Below are 15,744 nucleotides of genomic sequence, written 5' to 3'. Positions count from 1 at the left end.
TGAACTATTTGTCTGTTCCTTCTAACAAACCACTGCGTTCTTCTTGTACTGCTTGCTAATCTATGCAAAGCATGTGGTTCTAAGCAGATCCACAAGCCTCCCAAGACAAATAGTTTTTCTGATGCTTGTATCTGCTTATATTAACATGTGCCCTCCCAATCGCCTCCTCGTTAAGAATAGAAGCACCATAGATGACGTGTAGGTTATGCGATAGTTTTTAACAATTCTTCACATGTTCTCCGTGCAACCTCAGGTCAAGGAAAAATAATCTAAGGGACTTGACATGGGAAGGATCATGGGTGCAGTACACGTCAAAGATGTTGTTACAGTAATGTCCAGTCGTTCTTTTTCCGAAATCAAAAAACCTGTTATGTAATACTGTGCACCAACCACTAGATGTCGGCCTATGCAAAGCATGTGAATCTAAGCAGATACAAGCATCACAAAAACTATTACAGGTATGTAATATTTGGCTTACATCAATATGATCGTTTGACAATAGGAAACTTTATGATCCCAATAAAACCACTGCTTTGCTTCACTACTCTTTTGAATAATGTGAGAATGATGCATGCTTGATAGAGCCTGTTCTCAGCTGCTTTTTTTTCTGTTTATTTTATTGTAGCCATGCCCTGTTGGTAATCTCTGCACTCTGTCATTGCCAGAGCAAAGAGCTTGACTATCTCAGAATACGAGTTTTTATTACAAAAGCATATGACCAGCAGCTAATCCAGTGCTACTTGCATTCCTTTTATACACATGTCCACCCTTTTGTTTTCAGCAGGTTCTGTGAGTAAAGTTTTGGGGGTTGGGAGGAGTTGGATGCTTCTAGTTACTTTTTTGTCAATTTAAAAATGCTCCTGTCATGGAAAACCTAAATTTCCTGTTTTAGTGATTGTGTGGCTTCTGTGCCTACGCTTAACTGTCTCCCTTCATGTTTTGTGGCCCACTCCTGAAGAGTGCTGTTGCTTTTAAAAAACAATCTTCTTTCGCTGGCACTCATTTCTTCTTTCCTACAATTTTAGCGGCTGCCTTCCAACAAGGAAAGATACCGCCAAGTCCATTTCCGGCTCCTCCTCCAGCTGGTGGCATGATCCCACCACCGCCAAATCTTCGTGAATTTCCAGGTTTGGGATAACTCCAGTTCTTTTTATAGCTCTCGTTCAACAGATTTTAATGTTATGTTAAAGATTTGTACTGCACACTATCCCAATCAGAGTGGTCCCTTGGCTCTCTGGCGGATCTGAAAGGTAAGAGTGGGTTCATGGGGCATAGCTGGAAGAGGTATAGCGAGAGTTGCAATGTTCTGTTGATGGGTTCAGTTCGATTTGTACGGTTTGCTGAGCTTGGGTGCGATTCACGGCTCGGTAGACTCCCATGTGCTGTTGTGCAGGACTGTGTGGTTGGCTTGTTGTAGTTTGTTTATATGGCGCACCGGACCAGAAGGTATGAGGGCACAAGCATTACAGGTATATTCTCAGCTTAGTTACAATACTGTACATTATTTACATTATCATTTGCATTATTGTGGTGAAGGGCGCCGACAATGCTGCGCCTAAAGGTTGTGTTGGTTTTGTGTTTGAAAGGTGTATGTAGAGTTTGAGGGTTGGGTTAGTGGGGGCTTTGTTTTACCTCGTTGCTTCGGTCTTCTGTGCTCAGCGTCTCTGCACTTGCTGTCTGGGCATGTTCTAGCAGTACATTCACACGGTGGTTGCTTTTCTCCAATTAACTAGTGCTTTGTGAGGGTTTGCTCCTAGTTTGTCAAGGATGTGCCTACCATTGCTTGTGCAGGGTTTGCAGGGTCCACACCCTCTGCGGACCAGGGGCTCTGAGGCCTCCTGAGGTGCCAGTGGTCCCAGTCTTGACTGGGACCACTCGGACGTCCAAGGACCCTTGTTCAGATCTATTCAGCAACCACCCAGTACCCTATACAGGGTGTTCTCCACATGCTCTAACGTGAGCCCCCACCCCAACTACAATGCCTTGAGAAAGACTTCGGTCGAAACGCGCGTCGGCTGTCTTTTGTTTTTATGGTTCACCTACCTGGTACATTGTGCCCCAATTGTTATGTTGCACTTTAAACAATACATATCAATGCACAACCAATACTCGGGACTGAAATGGGTAACAAGTGACCATACTTGAGTACCAATCCTCTTGCCAGCGCCACCAACCAACAAAGTTTTTGTCAACCCACCCACTTCTCCTCAAACCTCCTCGGAACCTTGGAGTTTGGTTCCCTGACAGGCTGCAGGCCAAACTTTGAACACAGACAAGTTGCACAGGGGACCTTGCTGTCCCAACACCAAACTCCTCACCCCTTGCTATTAGCTATTTAAGTTACCCTGTTCAATGAAAGCACAGCTCACCCTGCATTCCTCTTGCCTTCAGAGCTCTCTCCACCCTCTTTTCTCTGTTCACTGCAAGTTGAAAGGGGGAGAGTGCAGCAGTAATCATCCCCTTCACTCGTGTGCCGAAAGACCTCTGTGGGAGTACTATGCATATTGTATTTTGCAAATAATTGCAAACCAGAAATAATCAGGATAAGTTATTGAGCTAACTGTATGCTGTCGGCCAAAGACCAGTATATTATTTTTTTTAAAGAAATGCTTTCAATTCCTTTTCCAAAAATGTAATGTTACATAATGCATAATTACAGTATTGCTACTTTAAAACACTGCATTGTCTCCATGCTTTACAGTCAAGTGTATCTAAATCTCGGTGCCAACTAGATTTCATTTTGTTGGGGAAGATGTATCATATTGACGAGTGGACCCTTTTGAAAATGTTCATGACCGCGCAGCGAAATGCTTAGACAGCAAACCTAGTCCTGTGACCTGCTGGTTGGATACAGCTTGCAACTGGTGCTCATCCCATGAGCTGATACCATACGCCTTGACATTCTATCTTGTCATGTTGGTTTATATCCGAGACGCTGAAAGTGAGATGGCTGCAAACTACAATATTCTGCCTAGTTTGCCCAGTTCTTTCTTTGCCGTCCACTCTGATTAGTCTTTTACATAATTAATACACAAAGCTAACTTGATATTTACTTAAAGTAGCGATCAATAGTTTCATCCAATCTGTACATCTACAGGCCTACTGCAAAACTGTACACCGTAGTTGGCCTACAGAGCTCACTTTGCTCTGATTATGATTGCATTATATATTTGCACCTGCAATAGAGGGAGTTGGCTAAACAGTTTTAAGAGGCTTTTTTATCATATGTATTTGTGTCCATTCATGCAGCTAACCTTTTACAGACACTCATCCAGGGCTTGCAAAGTATTTTCACCCACTTGCATAGTCTAGTAGATTTTAAGAAGGGCCAGTACCATTTGCAGGGGATGTTGAAACTTTTATTTGAACTTTACTTTGTTTGCAGTAAAAGTCAGATAAGTTTCACTCTGCATGGCTGACCTCTGGGTGGCAGCAGTGTGCCAAACTAAAGTGGGTCTGTGGTGACATGCACTATTTTACAGAAATAATTTGCAAGGCTTGACTTATCTCACAAATGTCTTACTTCGGTTTACAAAACTGCGCGTTGCCAATTTTATATCTTGGATACAAGTATCTTCTGGTGGCATTAAGTGATAGTACAAAATTGCTAATCAAATGGGTTGGTTTGCTGATCAAGAACAATTTAATTAGCAAACTTTGCTAATCAATTTTTGATAACTAATTTATGCATTGGGACTCTTTTTTTTTTTGACTGTCGATGCTGTTCCGAGTTCAGTGGGCTATGGGATGTAGTGGTTGTTTACCTGGTTTTTGGGTATAATCGCTTTTTCAGTTTTGCCTGTGTGGGGTTTGAGGCTGTTTGTTCATCCATTCATAGTTCTTGTAGACCGTTTTCCAGCTTTTTGTTCTTGTGCGTCTTCTATCTTCGCGTGTCTGCGTAGTTGTAGCATGTAAAGCTGTCGTTTTTATCAGCTTGATTAATGGGTTGGGTAGATGGATATTGAAGAGCAGGGGGGATAGGTACTCCAGTTGGTTTTCTTTGGACTGGATTTAAAAGGTTTAATTAGGAAGGATTTAATCCAGAGTAGGGCTACATGAGATTCCTATTTCTTCTAATCTCTTGATGAGAATGTTGTGGCTGTGTTGAAAGCTGCAGAGCGGTCCAGTAGTATCGGAGTTGGTTTCTGAGTCTGCATTTGTCTTGAGATGGTCCCAGATTGAAGGAAGTGCAGTATCAGTCCCTCTGTTCAACCTAAAGCTCACTTGTGCCTGGTCTAGTAGCTGGTGTTCTGTGCTACTGTGTTAGTCCATAGATGTAGGTTTCAAGTAGTTTTACTCCGTAGGGAATGTTTTTGAGATGGGTCTGTAGTTGGAAAGGTCTTCCACGTTGCCTGCCGTGTCCTTGAAGAGTGGATTGAAGTATGCCGATTTGAATGATTGCAGGAATTTCCCTGTTGCTAGTGATCGGTTAAAGAGATTTCAATAACATTCCAATGGTGTGACCTGTGAGGATTGATTTGTATATGTCTGGAGGGGTCCATGGGAGGCTACTTTATTTCTTACAAGGTTGACAAATGTCTCTACTGATAATTGGGCGAATTTTGGAGTTTATTCTGACAATTCACCGTTGGGTTGTGTTTTGGTTGACTGGTCTGCTTTGTATGATTTGGTGGATGCCGATGTTTGTTTTTTGAAGTGGTCTGCAGGGTCTTTGCATGATTTACTGGGTTCCTCATTTTGTTTATGGTATTTTTGGGTGTTGGTGGCTTTGGCGATTCGGTTGTCATGTGTTTTTTTTGGCCTTTTGAAATTCCTTTATGTATGATCAGATTTGACATTGGTATTGTGATTTATTTTTATTTTTTTTCCCTCCCATTCTAGTTCCATGTTTTTTCTTTTCATGCCGCAGAGGGAGGGGCGGTGCACCATTGCTCTCTTGCGTGAATGTGTTAAAGGATTTTCCTAGTCGTTGTTGCATTGATAAATCTATGAATGTCTTTTATCGTTGCGTCGCTTAATCGAGTTTATTTTTTGGTGGTTTTGTGAGTTCAAGTTCTTTTAGGTTGCTGCCTTCAATGTTTTTTTCAGTTCAGTCTGAAGTTTTTTGGGCTGATCGGTTGCATTGGTGGGTAGCATGATCACAAAAGGAATGATGACGTGGTCGTTCCAGAGTGTTTGTATTGGTGTTGCAGTGGTGAGGTATTTGGTGGAGTTTGCATTGAGCGTGTCCCACTGTGTTGGGCTCCTTTAACCAATTGATGTAGTTTCATTTTCTATTTGCTTGACTAGTGATTTTTTGCGAGTTCTTGATCATGTTAAAGGATATTTGTACCGCGCGCTATCACCACCGGAGCCGTCCCCTGGCGCTCCGGTGGCTCTGAAAGAGGGATGGTGGGGGGGTTAGTGGGAATGAGCTGGAAAAGTGCAAGATAGCAGTGGTGTCCTGTTGGTAGCCTCAGCCCGGTGGGTCTGTTGGCTGGGCTTGGGGTGTTTTACGGTCGGTAGTCATCGTGTGCTGTTCAAGTCTGTGTGGCTTGTTTTGTTGTTGCAGTGTAGTGATGTTTGTGTGGATTGCTGCGTTTTAGGCTTGTGGTTGTGTTTGGTTAGAATTAGGTGTATGCAGAGGGAAGAAATTGTTAGTGGGTTGGTTAGTTGGCATTGCTGTCCTTGCAATTCTGTCTAGGTGTGATGCTTGCTGCCGTTCACTATTCCCTCAATGTGGTGGTTGCTAATTTTAATATTCAATCTAGATGTGAGTTAGGCTAGTGATCATGATTCCATTCGAGTGTTGCACTTGTCGTCATTAACCATTTCATTCAAGTGTTCTAACCTTCGCATTTCTATCTAGATGTGACGCAGGCCAAGGTTAGGAATTCCATCAGTGTGGCACATGCTAACTTTCTTAATCCTGTCGTGACGCAAGCTAATCTTGACCGTTCTCTATAGGTGTGGCACTAGTTAACATTGGCTAGTATGTTGGTGCGTAATGCGCTTTAGGCTGGTGGTTACAAATCTCTCTAAGTATGCATGTTGTAATTCTATGGCAGTCTACGTTATGGAGAGGTAAAGTAGAGTGGTGAGTGCTTTCTGGAGTAGTGATTGCTCTACTCTCCACCCATGTCACACTTAGTTTTGTTGGTGGCTTTTGGCTTCCCCTGCGGACACCTGCAGACAGATCTTGGAGCCGCCAATGTAGGAGCCGCTCTTTGCCTTGGGGCCCTTAGCCGCAGGGGCTGCAGGGCAGAGGGCTGCACTGGGGGGGTTCATATATGAACAAGGAAGGACCAATCTGGTCCGGGTGGAGGTGGGATTTGTAGGTTTAGGAAACTGGGAAGGCATGGGCGGGACCTTGCTGCATCCTTGCACTACATGCTTGTTAAAGCACTTGGAAAGTTTTAAGATGGTTGGCAGGGAGCATGGGGGCTAAAGTGGACTCCCCTCGCCTGGGGTATTGTGGTAAAATGAAGTGAGTCAGGCCAGAGAAAAGGGAGATGCAGAAGTTGCGAACTAGCCCCAGAAGAGGGGCTAGTAGCATCCAGGTAGATGTTCAGGTGTCCTAGGAGAATTTGTGAGGTAGAGGCAGGGGGGAGGAGGGGAGGAGGGGAGGAGGAGAGGTCAACCAACTCAGAGGAAGAGGGCCACCTGTAGATGGTGGCCGCAGTGAGAGAGGCCAGGAAAGATGGAGAGCCGGCAGACCAGGCATTCAGAGGAGTAGTCATCCTGCGTTGGAATGACCGGAGGAAGAATCCACTGAGAAAAACAGGGCTACACCCCTGACGGGATGTTTGGTTCTGGGGAAGGAGTGTGTCAAAACACGTGACAGAGCTAGCCGTAAACCAAGTACTGTTGAGACCAAGTACATCCAAATCAAGCTCTTCTAGGAGACGCAGATGTCAGTTTTTGACAGCGTAGCTAAAGTTAAGAGTAGCGATGTGGAACAGAATGACACCTTTGCATGGAGTGGTACAGGCATGAGGTACTCCCTGCAGAAGTGTTTGCGGTGCCCGAGAATGCGCAGAGGAGGAAAGAGATGGCAGGGTAACCAGAGGAACAAGAGTGCCGGAGGCACAGGGCAGCCGAAGAAGCAGTGGAGTGTCAGAGGTGGCAGAGGAAAGAGGCGGAGGAGGAGCCAGAGAGGGGTAAGTAGGAATAGGAGAAGAAAGTAAGTTAAGACATGGAAAGAGTCTATCAAAAAGGAGGCGATAAGGAAATGGGGTGTTCGTGTTTGGCTTCTGTGAGTGTCAATGAATGTTGCGTTGTGTGTCTGTTCTGAAGACCAGGATGTTTGTTTTGGCGTTCACGGTCAAGTGAAGGAATAGGTTGCAGTTTGTGATTTAGCAATTTGTCTGCTTTAATTTTCAGATCGTCCTTGCATGCTATTGCAAGTCCTCTATTATTTAATTATTTTCTGTTTAATTGTGAGCACTTGAAGTTGTCAGGGAGGCAGCTGTGTAGTGTGATATTTTAGTTGTTGCCTAGCCGCGTTTCTGTGACAAATGCTATGTCGATAATGCTGTCGTAGATCTGTCGCAAGTTTGGACATTGATCTTGCGTTGACTAGGATGCCGTGGATTCTTTCAGTGTATTTTGGTTTAGTTTTTTAGATCTGCTTTGTCTCGAGGTTGTTACTTTGGTCTGCTTCCATGTTGCTCTCTCCAGAAGTCCTCGTCTAGTAGGTTGGTTGGATTAATGATTGGGTAGCTGTTTTCTTCTGGTTCCTAGTCTACATTTTGTTGTAGTTGATGGAGGTGTCCTCGTGTTTTTGTGATCTATGGTCTGAGGGCGTCTATTTGGTTCTTTTGTCTTCCGGGTGTTCATCTTTTTCTGTGCGGTTCCAGTATGTTTGGGGCGCCGGGGGGACATTGGTAGTATTGATGTTGTGGTCGATTGTCGGTTGAGAGGTTCGGTGTTGGTGTATAGAGATTTTTCTCTTCTCTGAAGTTTGTTCTGTTGCCAGCCATATTTGTGGGGGGTGTTCTGTATTTGTCTGCTGGATGAGACGTGGTGTGTGCGTGGTTCAATTTAGTTTATTCCTTGTCCTGTTTTTCTTGGTGAACCTGTTCTGTGTCGAGGCATGTTGTGCTCCTTTGTGGTAGGTTGGTTAGAAGTTTGAGTTTAGGTTGCAGGGTCACTAACCCCGCTGTAGCGCCATGCACTGTTAGGATTGTGGGGGGTTACTTATCTTCTTTGCATTGTGACTATTGGTGTAATGGTATAATGTTGGCGGCCTTGTGGCTTGGTACGTGGGGTGGTAATCTGGAGAGGGTGGGTGGCTGCTGGTGGGTGATTGACTGGAGTGTCCTTAACCTACAGTTAGTGTCTTGGTGTGTGGGGTTATGGGGGGGTCTGGCTTGGTGAGCTTCTAGGGTTCTTGTACGGGGGTGTCGGAGGGGCTACCCCTTTTGCGACACAGCATCCTAATGTTCTGCTTTCTTGCATAAGGTGGACCCAAAGAGGGCGAGAGTTCAGGTTCCTAAGGGGTTGCAGTGGGGGAAATTCACTTGGTGGTTGGTTTGGGGGACGAGGGGGCAGAGGACTTGGCCTGAACCCATTTTGAAATGCAGGTAGAGATCCAATTATAGTATCTGGTTAGCTGGTGGTGGGTCTGGTGTCCGTCTACTAGATGGGAGACGCACACCAAAGTATAAGGGTTACGTTTCCTCGCTAGTGGCGGCTGGGGGGGCTTAGGGTGTTGAGTACGGCATTCAATGTAACGCGCCTAGATTTGCATTTCTGGTTGTTGACTAACTTGCAACTGTGGGTATTTGGAGTGGTGGTTTGTGTAGTGGATAAGTGGTGTTTGGTGTGTGAAATAATTACAGGTTGTAGGCTAACTTGAGTAGTGGGGTAGTTTTGGTGTTGCAACCGAGAGTTGCTGACCCCAATGTTTTACACTGTGCCCACCTTGTCATTTGCAGCTGGGTGACAGCTGCCTGCTTCCCTTGCAGACATCATTTTGAGCTGCTTTCATAGGAGTTGCCCTTTGCCTCATACCCTTAGCCGAGGGCTGCCCAAGGCATAGGATGCCCTAGTGTGATGTCTTAGTTGATCGGCTCCCTGTCCTTTTTTTTTTTTTTTTTTGTAGGTGGGTTGGGAGTTGGGTATATGGGCAGGGAAGGAAGCGGTCAGGGACAACTCGAAAGTGCATGGAGCACTTTACACACATTGTGAAAGTATTGGGCAATACATTTCAGAGATTGGGGACTCACCTGGACCTTGCTGTGAAATCACTTATATTTTGGGGTGCTGGTGAGGGGCATGGTTTAGTCTACTTATGGTGTGCGCCTGGATGCAAGGCGCACACTTGATGCATTTTTCTGATCTTGCGTTGTTGGGAACCCTTTGTCTATTGTGGTGGATCGGAAGGAGGCAAACACTTGTGGGACATTCTTTACTGTTCAATAAAATGGAGTAAGGCCTACCTTTCCCTATTGCTAAAGAGGTATCCATGCCTATGAAAATAACTAAAGGTGCTCGTCGGTAGTCGGGAATTCCTAAAGGAATTTGTCCAAGGTACAAAACTAGTTGTTGCTGGCCCCATCACTGTCTTAACTAACAGTGAGAATATCTCCCTTCACCTGGGTGTCTCAAATGGCAATGTCATCTCTTTATCTCAAAGGTCTCTATTATGATATCTTTATTCTCTTGCCACCTTCATAGGTTCATGTAACTTTCACAATACACTTGGATTTTATCCCCTTGTTAGGGGCAGTTTTTCTCCACTCCTTTTGAGCACTTTCTTATACTATGATCTAGGCGCTTTTGCCTTTCTGTCTCTTGTAACCCAGGCTTTTTTGAGTTGGGTATATTTTCTTATGACAACCTTCCTCCTCTCCTGGGGTTGCTAATTTGGATTCTCTCCTCTTAACTAGTACTTGATTTCACTTCACATTCATATTTATAGAATTATCTCTGGTTTGCGACACTCTTTACTTTGTAAACCATGGGTTACTTTCTCCTCTTAGGGTTTGTGACCAGTTCTCTGACTCCTCTTTCAGGCATATTAGTTTTTTCTTTCTCGCCAGTAAGTGACTCTTTGGTATCAACCAGGGTAATTGACTGCCAGTCTGAAAATGTCTTTGTAGAACATGGATGCTTGAAGATACGGGATGGTCTAGGTCTTTATAGTTTCCTTTACCAATGAGGCTCTTAATTGCTTGCTCAGATTAATTCCGAGTAATTGAAGTGGCTCAGTTATCTGCTTGCTTGCTACGAGGAGGAGGGTGGCTGGGCAACTGAGGACTGTGTAAGGGAGCACCACACTTCAAACAACCTAGCCCTCATATCTATGCACCTGCAGTCCCATGTACATAGCCTGGGAAACTGCTGCGTACCTGAGGACTCCTCCCTGCACTACAACTCACGGCGGCCCAATCCGCTGGTTCCATTAGCGCCACAAACTGTTAATCTTCTGCTTTGTCTGCGCAGGCAGCTATGGGAACTGCATTGCTGACCGCTGTACCCTCTCCGCATTACCCTCTTCTGAAGGCCTCTGCATGGCCTTGCGCTTCTCAAAATGGCATGCACCACAATGCTTGATAGTGCCTTTGTCTCACATGGCTTTGACTGGAGGCCCTCTCTGGGGGCAACTTGTCCAGCTCCTACTGCTCCATTGCTACAACAGCGTTCATACATGTTCAGTGGAAAGCCCACTTCCCACTTTTTTTTAACCTGAAATGAAGGGGGGGTGTGGGTATACCCCCTAAATTCAGAAAAATGCCCCCCACCCCTCAGTCTCCTAGGTAGGCCAGTCTCCCTAAAGCTTCTGATTGTACCTACGCTGACGGGCCCTGCTACTGCATGTACTCCTCCCCTTCTCTCCATTGTGACTTAGCAAATCTTGAATAACTGTCCTTCCCTTGAGGAGTCTCCAGCACAGAGCCAGTCTAATGTAATCCCCCTTCTGCAGTCGTCCAAATTGACAAATCCAAAACTCCCACTAGCCCATCGTACGTTTCAAGCAATGCTAAGCATACTCCCTTCCACAGATCCAACCCAAAGGGACTTTGAATGCTTACTTTATATTTGCTTCGTCTTTTCAGCTGGACCACCTCGCCCTGGGATGATGCAGGCACCCCCCATGGCTGGTCCTCCCATGATGCCGATGATGGGCCCACCTCCGCCAGGCATGATGCAGGTTGGACCAGGTAAGTGTTGGTCACATAACATTATGGGAAATGTTTTAACTGTAATTTAAAATGACACAAATGGGACAAATGCTTAATTAAAGTGTAGCATATTCTTGAATGGTGCTGTGTATTTTTTTTCCTTGGCATGGGCTTGGTTACACGGACCTAATTCTGATTTTGTTTTCTTAAAATGTTCACTTTTATTTGTACTGGGAAACTGCCCATTCTAATTCTTAGACGTTTTTGTAGACCTGTATTTTAAACGACAGCTTCTTAGTTTTCAGCTATTGCAATGCATGTAGAAATAATTGTTGGCCTCAGAGTGGTTTCTGGTGGGATAGGCTTTGGGTGTGATGAAAAGGAACTGGTTGTGCAGTGACATTTTAAGAATTATTTTTAAGCTACTGGTTTATGGCCCTAAATATTGTCTCCAAGAAAGGTTTTATTGAAGGCCCTTAAATCTTTGTCCCAAATGTTATAACAGGATTACTCTTCAAATCACTCGCATATGTGAATTAGGTCTATGCCAACAGTACAATGTGGACTATCATGTAGACTCCAAGCCTTGGACATTAACGTTCAGGGGTTTTCTGGGTGCGTGTGTGGGGGTGGAGGGCGGTGCTGTGCTGGTCTTGCAGTGCCAAAGGTCGTCTGAGATGTCTGGTGACCCCAGCAAGGAAAGAATATACCACATCAGTCTGCAGATTAATGGAAAAGGGCATTAGAACGGTAGCAGACTTCGAATTTGGTTAATTGTGTGGGATGTGAAGCTAAGGAATGGAGTTTGTTGGTTTGTCTGTTTGACATTAGTATGCAAAGAGTGTGGCATACAGTTGATTAGAAGTTTCATTATGATTGAACCATTTTCCTAAAGTGTGATTAGCACGCCACTTGTCGGTGCCTGATACCAGTGTACTGTGTGCAAGGTGAATGCAGTAGACACAAAAAAGAATATATAGTGTAGACAATCACCCAGGGTGCTTTACCGTCCTGTTAATGTTGTGGAACAGTGTAATTTACTATTTGAGAACATTATTTATAGATAAGGTTGTAAAATAATGCAAGGTAGGTGAGGTAAGGAAATTAGCTGTCTTATTATAAGACCTGTTTGTGATCAGGGTATGCCTTTGGATGAGGGTGGTCATGCTTTGAAGCCTTCCTTCACTGTCTTGGTGTCTATAAGAAAAGCTTGCATCCAATGTGTATGTTTTGGCTCACTACGTTGCTGTACTAAATGGGTTGCTTGTTTCACTGCCATTTCCATCCTCTGCTCCAAATGAGCAGCTCTTATCACTAACACTACAGTCCGAGCTCTACAACAGAGCAGTAGGACCAGATCCTGACCATTCACTTTTAAGACCTGATGTCTAGCTAGGAGTAGTACCCTTACCAATTGCAGGGACCCTATAGCTATTTATTCCAAGGCTGACTCAAACCATCAGTTAATTTCATTAACCTTTGTTCTGATGGACATTTTTCAAAGCTTGAACATGTCCTTTGCGAGACACTGATCCCATCACTGTCACACTAAGTCTGTTAGTGATCAATGCTTAATTAGCTCTTTTATCTTGACACGCAGAAAGCATTGTTTGGAGTCTATTTATGTGCATTCCCTCTGAGTCACTAAGGCTTATGGGTATGTGTAGTACGGATATGCCTTTTTTCCCTATTTTAAAGACAAAACCTGTATAAAGTTTTTGCAGAGCACCTTTCTGGCGCAATCTGCTGATCTGTTTTGCTTTTTCCCAACTTGTCTGCTTCAGTCGCAATTTTTTTTCTTCTCCACAGGACCAGGAATGAGGCCCCCAATGGGAGGACACATGCAGATGATCCCAGGCCACCACATGATGAGACCCCCTTCACGGCCCATGATGTTAGCGAGACCAGGAATGGCCAGGCCAGACAGATAAAGCCACAGACTAAATTCTCCCTTTGTGTTCTTGTTTGCCTTCATTGTTTTGCCACATTGCCCCTCCTTCCATGAGGGAGTCTGTCACTGCATAGCTCCTTCGAGAGCAGTGAAACTGATTTACAGTGACGAAGAACCCATTGTTTTGGTCGCAGCTCTCCTGTTTGGATAACAGCCTGCTAGAGAAGGGGGATACTTTGCATGTCAGAAGAACATACCAGACTTGGTGAAAGCAAGTCGGCCATCATTCTAGGACTTGTCTGTGCAGTTTTTTATTTTTTAAAAAAAACTTTTGTTATCCAATTTTCTATTCAAGCTGCCAGTTCTTTCCAAGTGTTTTTGCAACGATGAACGGCTTTTGTTTAAAACTGTAGTTGTATATTTGTTTTTAAATAAACACGATTGAATGGTGTGGTTGACTGTTATGGGCGTGGTCACAATGTTGCTTTCCAGTTTAGGTCATCGCATCGCTGATCCAGGCTTTTCTTGCGGTGGAATAGGTTCACACCACAAAAGTGTTTGAGGGCATTTGGCAATAGTAAGTAATTTCCCTAGTATGAGCTAGTTTATTTGAACGGTTCAATTGCCCTTTGGGTAATGATATTGCTTCAGTGGTTTCAGGTTTCGTGCAACCAAAAGCATTGATCCTATTTCAGGCAGTCCTATTTGTCCAGGCAGTCCAAAACTATTTGAATCCCAGCAAGACTAGGGACACTGAATTTCATGATACAGCTGGTAATATTTGTTTTATACAGTATATTTAAAGTGTTGTTGTTTTTTTTTTTCTTCGAATGAATTGGCGATGACTTCTCACTCTTTGGAGTGCTGTGATCTTGTCCTGCTTTTTTCCGTCGGCTGCAGGCCTAAAAGCAGCTTTGAGTATCGCCTGCAATCATTGAATTATACTAGATAATTAAGAGCACCAGCTGGTCTACACCCAAAAAAGTTGCATGAAAAAAAGGAAACTTTGATTTCCAGGACCTTCCCGGTGGGAGGGTTGAGAGTCCAAACTAGTTGATGGGTTATTGACTAAGGGGCATGGGGGTGGGAGGGATGGATCATCTACTCCAGCGTCGACCGTCAAGGAGGCAATGCACTGGTGGTTCTGGCCAGGTATGACTCCGTTCTGGTACAAACTGGCCCTCATTCCTCCAGGAATATGGCAGTGGCGTCCAACCATGCTATTGAGAGTGGCCCTGGATATCGCAGGCATAGGTTTCTGACAGACCTCTGTCTCGGGCATCGAGGCTGGCTGAAGGCCACTGACTTCGACCAGGAGGCCCAGATGAGAGTACTGGACAATACCTTCAACGAGTCTTTGCAGACCATCAAGACTGACACTCTGGCAGAAAGTCCAACAGATCGGTGAAGGGTTTTGGTGGAAGCTCCTCGTTGAACTTTCAACCCTCCCATTCTGCGGCCCAGGAGGCCTACAGAGGCTGTTCCAAGGTTTTTGGTGGAGGCGACCAGCGCTGTTCCCAAGGCGGGATGCAGGTGCTAGCGTCTGAACTGGCCAGGCCTCACCTATGCACCCGGTGTGCGGCTACCTAGCGAGTTTCATTGGCGAGTGGAAGATCCCCTCCAACAGATGGGTGCTGGACGCTCTGGCCCACGGGCATGCAGAGTTTAAGTAAAAATGTCCACTGATCCCTTTGGTGGCCTGGCAGGAACAGCACATCTCAGCTCCTGCAGGAGGTATGGGCCATGCTACGAAAGGGGGGTTGTAGAGATAGCTCCAAGAAGACTCTGGGCTCTACTCCAGATACTACTTTGGGCCTTCAGTCCCCAGTCTGTCTTTACAATCTAGACCTGTGGCGTCTCAACAAATACCCAAGTTCCAAAATTTCAAGATCACGTTGCATGTGCTCTGTCAACTTGAGGAAGGAGACTTCTTGATGTTGCTGGATCTGGTGGATGCGTACTTCCATGTCCCCATCCACACAGGAAGCATCAAAGTTCCTACTCTTTATGGTGCAAGGAAAACGCTAGCAATTCAAGGCCATCCCCTTTGGCCTGACGTCAGCCCCAAAGTTATTTATGAAGTGCTTGGCACTAGTGGTGGCCCATCTACATACAGGGGCTACACGTTTATCCATACTTCGACGACTGGCTCACATTTGCAAAGTCGAGGAAAGTGGCCGTCCAGCTGCTGACGGATCTGAATTTCTCAATGAATTATCTAAAGTCCTGCTAGATTCCATTGCAAAATGCATTGTTCCTGGGAGCCAGACTCCACACACGCCTGCCTGGCATCTCCCTTGGTGGAGAGGGTAGCGCACTTTCTGGGGAAGGTACAACAAGTGTTAGTGCTGAAGACCACCGCGGTGCGGACCATCCAGTCACTGCTTGGCATGATGTCGCCTTGCATCTACCTTATCCGGCTCTGCAGGCTACAGATGAGACCCCCCCCCCCCCTCAGGACTTCCTGGGGGCTAGCTGAATGCAAGTGTCCGCAAGCTTCGCAGACAAGATCCCTCTCGACATGTTCTGTCGAGCGATGAGGTGGTGGGGCGTCCCTCCGCTGCCTGGAGCACAGGGTTTCAGAACCCCCATACCAGGAGAAGTTCACCACGGATGCTTCCCTGGAAGGCTGGGGAGCCCACATTGACGTCTACATGCCAGAGGTCTGTGGCTTCCAGAACAGAGTGATCTCCACATATATATCCTGGAGCTGTGAGCAGTGTTCTGGGCCCTGAAGTCATTTCTTCCGAGAGTGGTGAGGTATCTTCACGGACAGCACCACCA

At 45.4% G+C, this 15,744-nt stretch overlaps 1 protein-coding gene across 1 annotated transcript in view; it reads left to right on the top strand.

Moving 5' to 3' along the window:
* Window positions 1-13,411, top strand: part of SNRPC (small nuclear ribonucleoprotein polypeptide C) — a 58,625-nt gene extending 45,214 nt beyond the window's left edge. The window contains exons 4-6 of the mRNA XM_069633500.1: window positions 1,026-1,127; window positions 11,004-11,108; window positions 12,879-13,411. Of these exons, the coding sequence (XP_069489601.1) occupies window positions 1,026-1,127; window positions 11,004-11,108; window positions 12,879-13,000 (329 nt within the window). The 3' untranslated portion in view covers window positions 13,001-13,411. The remainder of the gene's footprint in view (window positions 1-1,025; window positions 1,128-11,003; window positions 11,109-12,878) is intronic.
* Window positions 13,412-15,744: the final 2,333 nt, after the last annotated feature.

This window comes from Ambystoma mexicanum, chromosome 13 (genome assembly GCF_040938575.1).
Source record: "Ambystoma mexicanum isolate Mex_15411 chromosome 13, UKY_AmexF1_1, whole genome shotgun sequence".
NCBI classification, from domain to species: domain Eukaryota; kingdom Metazoa; phylum Chordata; class Amphibia; order Caudata; family Ambystomatidae; genus Ambystoma; species Ambystoma mexicanum.
The sequence above is the reverse complement of the archived record's forward strand: the minus strand, read 5'-3'. Positions and strand labels throughout refer to the sequence as shown.